Source organism: Sciurus vulgaris (genome assembly GCF_902686455.1).
Source record: "Sciurus vulgaris genome assembly, chromosome: 9".
In the NCBI taxonomy this organism is placed as follows: Eukaryota; Metazoa; Chordata; class Mammalia; order Rodentia; family Sciuridae; genus Sciurus; species Sciurus vulgaris.
In genome coordinates, this window is record NC_136469.1 from 50,286,626 (window position 1) to 50,299,144 (window position 12,519).

General features: G+C 34.5%; 1 protein-coding gene across 1 annotated transcript in view; it reads right to left on the reverse strand.

The window, feature by feature from the left end:
* SEC24B (SEC24 homolog B, COPII coat complex component) overlaps positions 1–12,519 on the reverse strand; it is an 86,542-nt gene that overhangs the window by 61,614 nt on the left and 12,409 nt on the right. Inside the window, 2 exon segments of the mRNA XM_079153562.1 lie at positions 5,052–5,730; positions 5,732–5,796. Coding sequence (XP_079009688.1) covers positions 5,052–5,730; positions 5,732–5,796 — 744 coding nt within the window.

Consider the following 12,519-nt stretch of genomic DNA (forward strand, 5'->3'; position numbering starts at 1 on the left):
GAGCTCTGTGGGCAGCTTGTGGGAAATGAGGCTTTCATCCTAGAAAGCAGATCAGTCTCTTTAACCCTATATCCTAACCATGTTATTTGCCATATGGGCTATACATCTAAAATAAGAAGTGTGCTCTAGGGCTTTCCTATTAAAGTGTAATAGTCTGTGGATTAGCAATACCTCACACAGAAGCTTGTTAGACATGTAGAATTTTCAGTCAGATGGTACTAGACCCTAGACCCAGTGAATCAAGTCAATCAACACATGCATTTTAATAATATTTCAGGTAAGTCACATGCACAAAGTTTGAAGAAGACTCCTCCAGAGTATACAGAAGAGGAACAGATGTTTTAGGGTGGGGTTATTTTTCATTTCATTAATGTCAAATGTTCCAAAAATATTGACCAATATACCCTACTGTCAACAATGTCTAAGAGTTTGTTATTACTTCCTATCTCTTAGTATGGTCAGACTTTTAACTTTTTACCAATCTGATACCAAGTATAAGATATTCCATTCTAGTTTTAATTTGCTTTCCTCCAATTATTGAAGTTGAGTATGTTTCATTTCATCATCTGTGAAAATGTCTGTTCGTGTATTTTTCTCGTGGTTGTTGGTCTTTTCAATATTAATTTGTACATGTTATTTGTGTACTCTGGAAAAATAGTATAAGTTATTTTTTCTCCAATTCACAGCTTGTCTTTTCATTTTCTTTGTTGACTTTCAACAATGAAAAGTTTTTGATTAGAAATTAGTCAAATTTATCAGGTTTACCCTCTATGGCTATCATTATATGTATTACCTAAGAAATTTTTCCCTACTCCAAGGCTCTAGTAGTAGTCTCTTATATTTTCTCTGAAGAATATTAAAGTTTTACCTTTTTACATGTAAGTATTTACCTACAATTTATTTTATGCATGGAGAAGTCATCCCTTGGATTGCAGCTAAAACATCACTTCCTCAGAAAATTTCCCTGAGATTCATGACTAACAGGTTAAACGCACCTGAAGTTAGCTCTCCAAGTACCATAAATCTCTGCTTTATATCACTTAAAGGCAATTTTACATTCACGTGTGTATTAGAATAACGTTTGCTTCACCAAGTGAATTGCAAACTTCACAAGGATAAGAATCAAGTCTTTTTACCGTATTATCTATCTCCCAACACTAGCACAACCCCTGGCACATAGCTGGCTTTTCAAACATTTGCTGAATGGAGACAAGATCTACCAACATTAAGGACCAGAAAAACATGACAACAAGAAGTTGCTCTCTTTAACAATGAAGGAACTTTGGATTGTACAGAGAGGAGTGAGGGGAGGGGTGAGCAGTGGGCATGGGAAGGACAGTAGAATGAGACAGACGTTATTACCCTATACATGTATGAAATTTTTTTTTTTAATTTAAAGAAGAAATTGCTCTTTTCATAAAGGGAATTTGACAGAATAATAATATATAAAACTGGCACTATGCAACGTGAATTGCTGAAGTACTGTTTAGTTTATGGGATATTCTGACACAGAAATTATGATTTAAGAATAAATCTTGTCTTTTTCTGATAACTAAGGTGGTTCTTTAGTTAGTAGCTCCTTATTTCCTTATAATTTACTTAGAATTCTAACCCTCATACATAGCATACATGAGGATTAGATATCTGCCAACATCTCAAAAGAATACTCCTTTATTAGTACCAGAAAATCAAACCCTATTTTTAGACCTTTATTGTTTTATTTTATTTTTTAAAATGTGGGGCTGAGGATCGAACCCAGTGTCTCATACATGCTAGGCAAGTTCTCTGTCACTGAGCTACAGCTCCAGTCCCAATAAACCCTACATTAAGTACTTATGCATAAAATTCTTTAGGAACTAGAAAAGAATAAATAAATTCTCATTTAATAGTACTACCACTCATTCAAATTAGAAATTTAAAGTCACCTTTTATTCTTCCTATTTCTTCATAAACTATATCAACAAATCTTTGAGGTCATCTCTGTCATATGTCCTCTAAACAATTCCCAGCCCAAGTTGTCGTGGTCCACCTGAGTAACTATAGTAATTCCTTGTAGCTTGTCTTCCTGCCCTAGATTCTTCCTCCTCCAGGCATCCACTACCCTGTTCATAGAAGAAAGTTCTGAAATACAAATCTGACAGCGGTACCACCTTGCTTATAAATTTTTGATGGCTGCAGACTGGGGCAAGGATATGTTTTCCCTTCATTAATTCCTCCCATCTATCCAATGTCATAGCCCAAGAGAAACTGATAAACTGACACACAGAAGGGTTAAGTGATAAATTCAAATTCTGCAGGAAGTGAACATAAAGATGGATCTCACTCATCTTCTTAGCTTAGAGGAGTATATGCAGAAAAATTTAGAAGTGCTAGGTACCAAGTTGAGAAAAGATATGAAGGTTTAATAGTAGCTAGGAAAAACTGAAAGAGTAGGACTCGGAGGAAGCAAAATTATGTTACCTTCGTCCCACACTCTGCAATCTTACCAATTTCGAAAGCTAAGAATAATGTTTTGTGCTATACTATTTCTATCTTTCATGAACATTTTCCCAGTGCACCTAATTTATTTCTAAATTATTTCTTCATTTCTAATTTATTTCTTTGTCCAGATAATTATCTCCTACACAGTATTTACTTTGCTTTTCCTCAAGTACATCATCACCTAGAGATAATGAATATAGTACTACCTTATCAATGACTAGATCTTAGTGCCATATATGTAGTGGACTTTTATACAAAGATTATATAAATGTTTATTATTTTTAAATTAAAAAACTTTATGGAAGTTTTCTGTATAAAACTGTGCCTAGTACAATGACATTAATCAGACACAACAATTTTATAATTATGCTATCCATATGTAGTTTTATTAAGTAAGAAATATTCAAAATTTTTATTTGAAGCAGCATAATTTTTCTGGTAAAATTCTATATCTTGGCAACAAAATTTATCTTGTTAACATTTTTAATTATGTGTTTTTTGAAACAGAGATACTAAAAATAAACTAAGAGAATGATGTTAAATTAGTTTATGGAGTTTTGGTACTCATTTGGCTTGTCAAAAATGGATGTTATGAATCAGGCATGGTGATACATGCCTGTAATCCCAGCAACTCAAGAGGTTGAGGCAGGAGGACTGCAAATTTGAGGCTATTCTCAGCAACTTAGCAGGACCCTGTCCCAAAAAAATAAAAATAAAAAAAGGAACAAGATTGCAGTTAAGAGGTAGAGTACCATAGGTTCAATCTGAGTATCACAAAATGGGGGGTATCTTATATTCTAAAGTCACACACTCAAGCATCAAGCACCTTCATCTCAAACTTTAAAAGAATTTCTGTACTAGATTATTTGATTGTATCAGAGAGTCCCCTATAGGGACAGTTGACTATTTTTAAATGGACTAATGAAATGCCACTTTTAAACATGAGTTAAAAGTTGGTCCAAGTTAACAACTAAACAAAGCACCCAAGACATGCATATTTAGAGTAGACTTTTAATAAAGTAATCTGAAATTATACTGCTAAATTATAATGTATTAATAGGTTTTCCTAAAGAGGAAAATGGAGTTGGACTGGTGTCACATCCCTGTATCCCAGCTACTGGGGAGGCTGAGGCAAATTCAAGGCTAGTTTGGGCAAATTAGAGAGCTTCTGTTATAAAATAAAAATTTTAAAGGAGCTGAGGCCGGGCACAGTGGCACATGCCTAAATCCCAGCAGCTAGGAGGCTGAGGCAGGAGGATTATGAGTTCAAGCCAGCCTCAGCAACTTAGTGAGATCCTAAGGAACTTAGCAAGACCCTGTTTCTAAACAAAATATTAAAAGAGCTGGGAATATGGCTCAGTGGTTAAGTGCCCCTGGGTTCAATCCCTGGTACCAAATAAAATTAAAAATAAAAATAAAGGAGCTGAGGGTTAGCTCAGTGGTAGGGCACTTGCCACCAAACATGTAAAAGGCCCTTGGGATCAATACCAGTAATGAAAAAAAAGAAAAAGAAAAAGAAACAAAAAGGCAAATGAGGTAACATTAATGTTTCTTTATTCCATGTTTTCAATATTAAGGTATCAACTGCCTATGGAAAAAATAATGTATCCATCATTATATTTTTGATATTTGCTTAACTCAAAGTACAGTTCAGATCTAATATTAAAGTTCTAACTTTAAATAATCTAATTGTCTAGGGAAGGATACTTTTCCATATCACCTTTGCTATATGGCTATCAGAACACTAATAAACAATCTAAAAAAATTATTCAGAAAACTACCACAGCTTTAAGAACTATTATTTTCACAAGCATTTCATTTGATCTAAGACACTCTATTAAATTCATTTCATGAGCTGAATTAAAATGAGAATATCCTATAAAAACACCACACTTAAAAAAACCATACATCTTACATATGGGATTTTAACACTAATACATTCAACTATATCTGGGTTTAGGCAGGTCAGAGAAGCTAACTACGAGGATACTATTCATGCATCTTATTTCTCCTTCCTCATTCTTTATCTGAATTTACCCATTTGAGAATGAGAAAACAGCTTTATGTGTTGGAAATATATCTTCCTTGAAAGTTCTTCACAGGATTAACTTAGGGAAGCCAGTGTAATGTCACAGGCCATCATCTTTTCTATGTGAGTCGGGCTCTAGATAGAAAAATAGTTGCCACTTGAACTCGTATAAAAAAGAAAGTAGTGGCCAGCAAGGCACATCCTCAAAATGTACCCCTTCCAGTTTACCCTAGACCCAATTCACTTGGTTCACTTTAAAAGACAACTATTGCAGAGGCATAAAACACATCACCAAATACTGTCTGAGGAAGGAACTGGGCTACATAAGGCAGACAGGTGGGTGGCTAATTGTAAATGGTAAGGAAGAAGGGTTCAGAGAGATGCAGCAAAATACCACAATAAATAAAACAACTGCATTGTAATGGTGAGTTCATTGCCCAAATTTCTACCAAGCAGTACATCTTTATCCTTCACATAAATAACCTGACAGGAAAAGCACTGATTTTCAACAATATTTTGGTGAACTCTTCATTCAACCTACCAGTATTTGTTGGGTTGTTGTTGGTTGGAGCCAGGGACCCCGTGTGGTTTCGGACGAGACTGTCTTGGGTTGGTGGAAGGCCCGGAGCTGACCATGATAGAGTACTATATCCTGAAAGACTTTGCTGCTGCTGGTGCTGTTGTGATGGTGGAGGTGGAAGAGGTGATGGGTGGCTGATAACTGTATTTTGGCCAGGAAATGAATTATCTTTAACTGGTCTGACAGTCGGAGCATTTTGTGAGGTAAAAATTTGCCCATATGGATCATCAGCAGGCAGAGAAGGATATGAAACACTAGGATACACAGCATTAGAAACAGTTGACATAGCATAATGACCACAAGTAGAGGGAAATCCCTGAGAAGCAACAGAAGAGTTGGCAGAGTACATGGCTGGACTATTGTAGTGATTCACAAAAGAGGAATATGGCTGGGAGGCACTCGTATACAAATGGGATGCTGATGATGCAGCACCTTGGAAAGATCCTGGAGTGGATCCCACAACGTGAGGGGCAGGAGGACCCCTGCCATACATCTGCTGTACTCCTGATTGGTTTGCTGTGCTAGGAGTCACCACATTTTGTGTTGGTACTGCATAGAGACCAGAATAGTAATCATCATGCTGGCTCTCCAACGGCAATGAGGTCATTTTTCCAGGTCCTTGAGAGAAATGTCCTGAGGGGGGCAATATAGTTTGGATGATGCAATCCATATCCAGATGGAACCTGCATTTGACTGTGTGCTGGACCTAAAAAGAAAATGAAAAGCAAATATTTATGGGGATAAAGAGATACCTAATTTTTTACACAGTCCATCTAATGTTGACCCAATTAATTTTTCCTTTCCATAATCTCAATTTATCACAAAAGATATGTACTGTCACAAACTCACTGTAGTAGCAAGCCTTCGGATAGACCCCAATGATCAAGTTCCTCCTATTATTCAGATCTTGCATAGTCCTCCCTCACAATATACCGGGATGGGTCTGTGTGGCCAATGTGGCACTGATGATGATATATCACTTCCCAGATTAGCTCAGTCTCGGGTTCTGATGTTCTTTCTCTTGGATCAGCCTTAAAGAAGCAAAGTTGTCAAGCTGTGAACAGTCCTATGGAGAAGGCCATGTAGTGAGGAATAGAATTCTGTGGCCAACAGCCAAAGAGAAACTGAGGCTTGCCAACAACCATGAATGAGCTTGGAGGCTGATTCTTCAAACTCCAAAGAGTCTTGAGATGTTAACCCAACTAAGAACTTGACTACAATCTCAAAAGAGACCCTGATCCAGAACAATGAATTCAGGTTGCTCGCAATGTAATGTTCCTCAGAGTCTGTGACATAAATATTTGGTGTTTTAAGTTGCCAAGTTTTAGGGGATTTTATAATGCAGCCATAGATAACTAATACCCAGTATGAAAGGATTTCAAACCTCTTTGTTAACAGTTTTGTTTTTCCTATTTATAAAATAACAAGATAGGAGTATAGCTGAGTAGTAGAGTACAAGCTTAATATACACAAGGCCCTGGGTTCAATTCCCAGAACCCCCAAAGAAAAAAAGTAACAATTACATCAGTTGCTTTAAAATATATATGTATACACAAATAATGAAGACTATGAAGTAAAAATCCCCTCTTCTCTTCTGTAGCTAATATTGTGCCTGATTAATGGTTTCTTCTGTATTGTTTGTATACCATGTATGTATGCATATGTGAGCACATATGACATTCATTTTTTAAAAAATGCAAACAAGATCATAATATTTCACCACTTGCTTTTTCACATACTGTATCTTGGGTATCTTCTGTTAGTATATATAAATCTGCATATTCTTTTAAAAAGCCTATATAATATTTCATTTGAGAAATATGGCATTATTTACTAAATTCTCACTGACAAATATTCATTTCAGAGGGTGGATTAAATTCTGAGATAAGCATGCAGGATAGTTATCTATAAGTAAACTGGAAACTTAAAGTTTCTGTGCTTTAAAAATTGGCTATCATTAAATTGTTCTTAAAAAATCTACCAATATATACCTCCCATCAATAATGCTTAAAAAAGGCTCATCTTCTCAATATAAATATATCCTAATCTTTGTCAATATGACAAATGAGAAATATTTTAGTTTGCATTAATTAACTATGAGTGATGCTGAGACTCTGAATAATAATCTTTGGGTGTCTTTCTCTGTTATTTCCCCTTTTCTACAGGGCTGTACTTTCCTTAATGATTTCTAAGTGTTCTTAAAGACTAAGAAATTAGACTTACTTCATATGATTTAAATATTTTCTCTTAGGTTACTATTTATTTATCTTTTAACTTTGTTCACAGTATCTTTTGATACAGTTTCATGATTATTATATAGTAAAATCATTCTTTATGTTTGATATATCTTTGAATTATACTTAAAAGAGCCTTTCCCGATTCCAAGATTACAAAACCATACTTGCAGGTTTTCCTCTAATGCTTATACACCTCCTTTGTTTTTATATATCTTTGATCACATTAATAGTAATAAAATTAACATTAATCATATTAATTTTATTGATACTAATATTATAAATATTAAACAGATTACACTATAAACCACTCACTGTTCTAAATGCTTTACATAAACTCCTTTCATCCTCTGAAGTAAACAGTGTTATCATACCCACTTTTTAAGATAAATGAGGCTCAGAAGTAAGTTGTTAACAAGTTATGCGGTTTGGAGTAACACAGGCCTGGGAATTAATCAAGCCATCAGGCTCAAGTCCATGCTCTTAACCAACAACCTCCCGCCTCTCTCCACACTTAAATCCAGCTAGCTTTCTTTAGCCAAACAAATAGCCAATTATCCCAACAATGGAATTCTAGTCTTAGTCCAACTACTTTTCTTTGTGTTTGGGGCAAGACTTAATTATCCTAGAATCTAGTTTCACTCTCATGTGGAAGGAAATAGGTATCTGTGCCATACCTCAAATGAAAGCATAACAACAAAAAAATTCACAAACTATTTAAATTTCCCTAACACAAGTAAACAAGGAAGTACTGCTGTATTACTTGTCATAATATATATAAAATATGTGTATAGAAGAGATAATAAAGCCTACATTTCTTGATTGTTTTCAATTTCTACTAAATAATGTGGTAGAATCTTGGGGCTATGTAATACATATTCTACAGCCAACACAAAGATAATTTACAATCAAGCTTTAAAGAATAACTAATATCAACAACTGTATAATTTCAAGAGGTATACAGAGAACCAAAATTTAGATAACATTATTTTACTAGGTTTATAATTTACTTTTCTTGAAGGTTATTTTACATAATCTTAGTTCACCTGAAATAATATATTTACTTAAAAGGAATAAAGTTATTAGGAATAACTAATGAGAAATGTTCTCCTCTTCCCCCAATTACATATATAAGATGGATTTTCTTCATTTCACTTTAGCTTCAGTAAACTACGCTATGATAGCACTATAGTCTCAGAAAACTGCTCTGGTAGAATTCATTAATGAAGACAAGCTCCATGTCAAAATCTACTTAGATATCTACCCACTTAATTATTGATTTGTCTCATCCATGCTAAATGAACTGAAAACAGGGAAATGATCATCACATCCAAACTATTAAAATGTCATTCTTCTAAAAATAGTATAAATTTTACATCTTCTGAAATTTAACAGTAGTGAATTACCCACCAGAGGAAGCCTTTTACTTCCCAGTCCAGAAAAGAATTTACTTTGGGGGACTTGGGGACAGGAATTTTTAATCTGTACAGGTTTACCATTTCTTACTTGATATATCACAACTTAAATGTTCTAAAGATATGAAAAAGTATCTGAAAACAGATGACCCTTACTTAGAATTTTTTGACTCAAACATGGAGCAAAAACATACACATTCAGTAGAAAACTGAACTTCAGATTTTGAACTCTGATCTTTTCTTAGGCTGGTGACAAGCAGTAGGATACTCTCACCATGCAGGTGAGACACAGCTCTAGTTAGCTACATGATCACTAGATAAACAACCCATCCTCTGTGATATACTGTGAGGCCAACATTCTTTGGCTACAGATAGTCAACAAATTACAATGAAATATTCAACACTTTATTATTATTTATGTTATGACACTTTTTTATGTTTAATCGTTTTGTTAGATGATTTTATCTAACTGCAGGTTAATCCAAGTGTTCTCAACATATTTAAGGTAGACTAGGCTAAGTTGTAATGTTTGCATGTAAGATGTATTAAATGTATTTTCTACTTATGGTGTTTTCAAGTTAAGGCATGTTTACTGGAATGTAAACCCACTGTTGGTGGAGGAGCAACTATAATTAAAATTAATCAAAAAATCAAGCTAACATACATTCAATATTTAAAATTAATATTTCAGTTATTTCTTCAGAACCCATTGTGTATATTTTACACTTCAAGCATTTCTCAACTGATTAGCCAAATTTCAAGTGTAGCTAGAGACTATCACACTGGATAGTGCAGTTCTATAGCACCTGTCTATGATTCTATTGTTTTTGCCTCTCCTTATATGAAAAAAAAATTCAGCCTGTTTTTTTTCTAGTGTACCTGTTTCAACTTTTTTCCATAGCCTACCTAAGGCCTCCAAATATTGTTTTCTAGGAAGGAAGGAACTATTTTTCCAAGAGTATAACAACATAGTGCATTGTACATGTTTATGTACATACTATGTTAACCTTTTTAAAGGCAATATTTTCCTTTGTAGTAATTATTGAAAATGACCTTTCTTTCTATTGAAAATGATTTTGTGATACATATTAACAGACTCCTGGTGCAGTTAGGGGTGTAGCTCAATGGTAGGGTGTTTGCTTGGCATGCATAAGGCCCTGAGTTTGATCCCCAGTACCCACCACCCACCCCCACACAGAGTTATTTCAATATATCTAAAATGGACAGGGACAAAGATTGTGGAGAAGAAAATAAATTAGTAACATTTGTAGTAGTTGAGTTTTTGAAAAATAACTTTAGATGTATTTTACTTATTACACATGTGTTGGTTATTATTTAGAAGAAAGCGACAACAATAATCTATAATCTTACTGAGACAAATGCTATTAATATTCTCACTTTTCATCAAGATGACATCAAAAGAGAAGGAAGCTTCTATCCCAGAACACAAAAGCTTTGAAAGCCAAGAAGGCACAGCTGAAAGGCATCCACAATCACAAGAAAATAAAATTAAAAAATCCACACATCGTCCACCCTTAGGTGGCCCAAGACACTTTGTCTTTGGAGTCAGCCCAAGTGCCCTTGGAAGAGTGACCACAGGAGAAACAAACTTGTTCACTATGCCATCATCAAGCTCCCTTGACCACTGAGTCTGCCATGTAGAAGATGAAAGTCAACAACACACTGGTGTTCATTACGGATGTCAAGGCCAACAAGCACCAGATCAAACAGGCTGTGCCAGAAGCTCAATGGCACTGAGGTTAGCCAGCCAAGGTCAATATCCTAGACAGGACTAATGGGAAAAGAAGGCATATGTTCAACTGGCTCCTGATGATGATGCTTTGGTGTTGCCAACAAAATTGGGATCCTCTGAACTGAGTCCAGCTGGCTAATTCTAAATATACTTTTTTTTTTTTTTCACTATTAAAAAATATACAGAGGGGTTGAGGTTGTGGCTCAGTGGTAGAGCACTTGCCTGGCACGTGTGAGGTACTGAATTCCATCCTTAGCACCACATAAAAAAAATAAAAAATGTATTGTTTAAAAAAAATAAAAATATACAGAAAGTAAGCAAATAAAACTCATCCATAACCTTACTACCCAACATAACTGCTATTAACATTATCATGCATAACCATCCAATATTTTCTTTTACCATATACATGCCTAATTCACTAAAGGAGAAGTGGGTAAAATTTAACATGAATCCTTCACTATGATATGAATATCTTTCCATCATCATTTTTAATATCAATAGTATTGCATTACATGGATTTATTAGTCATTTATTATTATAAATCCAGTCATTATTATTTACCTATTCTTTATTACTGACCATTTAGGTTGTTTTTAAATTTTTAACATTAAACTATGCGACAAAAAATAAATTTGTAGGCAAATCTTTGCGTTCATTTATTTTACTTTTTAAAAAATAACTTCTTATCAGTTACAATTGTGGGGTCAAGTGCCTTGTTGACAGCTTAACTGTGCAGACAAAGGAGACAACAGAATGCCCAGTAAAAAAGCAAAGTGAGCCCAGAAGCTGAATTCAGTAAAACAAAAGCTTCAGAAGTTATAAATATGTTCAAATAAAGAAAAATATATTCAAGTCAAAATTGTTTCCAACCAAAATAAGGATGTCTACTTTCACCATTCTTATTCAACATTGAATTGAAAATCTTGGAGCAATAAAGTAAGAAAAAAAGGGCATCTAAAACATTAGTAGCTTTCTTATATGCCAATAATAAAATTACAAGAAAAATCAAGAAAGCAATCCCATTCACAATAACTTAAAAAAATTAAAATACTGACGAATTAGTTTAAGGAAGTAAATGATCTCTACAGTGAAAATTACAAAACACAAAGAAACTGAAAAGAACACACACACACACACACACACACACACACACACACACACACACAAATGAAAAGATCCTGTTAGTGGATTGGAAGAATTAATGTCCTACCAAAAATGATTTATGGATTCAATGCAATTCCTATCAAAATACCAACAATCTTTTTAGCAGAACTAGTAAAAATATTCCCGAATTTGTGTGGAACCACAAAAGATCTTGAATAGCAAAGCAATACTGAGCAAAAAGAACAAAGCTGGAAGCATTACAATACCTGACTCCAAAACATACTACAAAACTACAGTAACCAAAATAGTGTAGTACTAACATAAAAACAGAACAATGGAACACAATAAAGAACTCATTTATTTACTGCAAACTGATTTTTTTTTTTTTTTGATTGAGGGAGGACACCCAGGTACTCTATCACTGAGCAACATCTCCAATTATTTATATTTCCTATTTTGAGGAAGGGTCTTGCTAAATTGCTGAGGCTAGCCTCAAACGTGCAATCCTCCTAAGCGTCCTAGGTTGCTGGGAATAAAGGCTGTGTGCCACACCTGGCCTGCCAAATGATTTTTGACAAAGGAAGCAAGAACATAACACTGAGGAAGGAAAAGTCACTTCTAGAAAGAATCCATAGGTAAAGACTATCTTTTCTAATAGTACTAAGATGCCATTTGCCTTCTTCACTGTACTGACCTTTGTACTAATTGTACAAAAAACATGTTAAGACTTGTGGCATAAATTGAAATAGTGGGACCAAGCAATACTAGCTACTAGCATATTCTTTAACACTATGCACTGAGGATGGGGTGGGGAGGCCTTATTTCCCTTAAGAATGTCCTAAATAGCACAGTAAAAATATTTTTATTAAATACCAACCATGGAATATACATTTTTTAATATTCCCTGTGATGAAAATGGG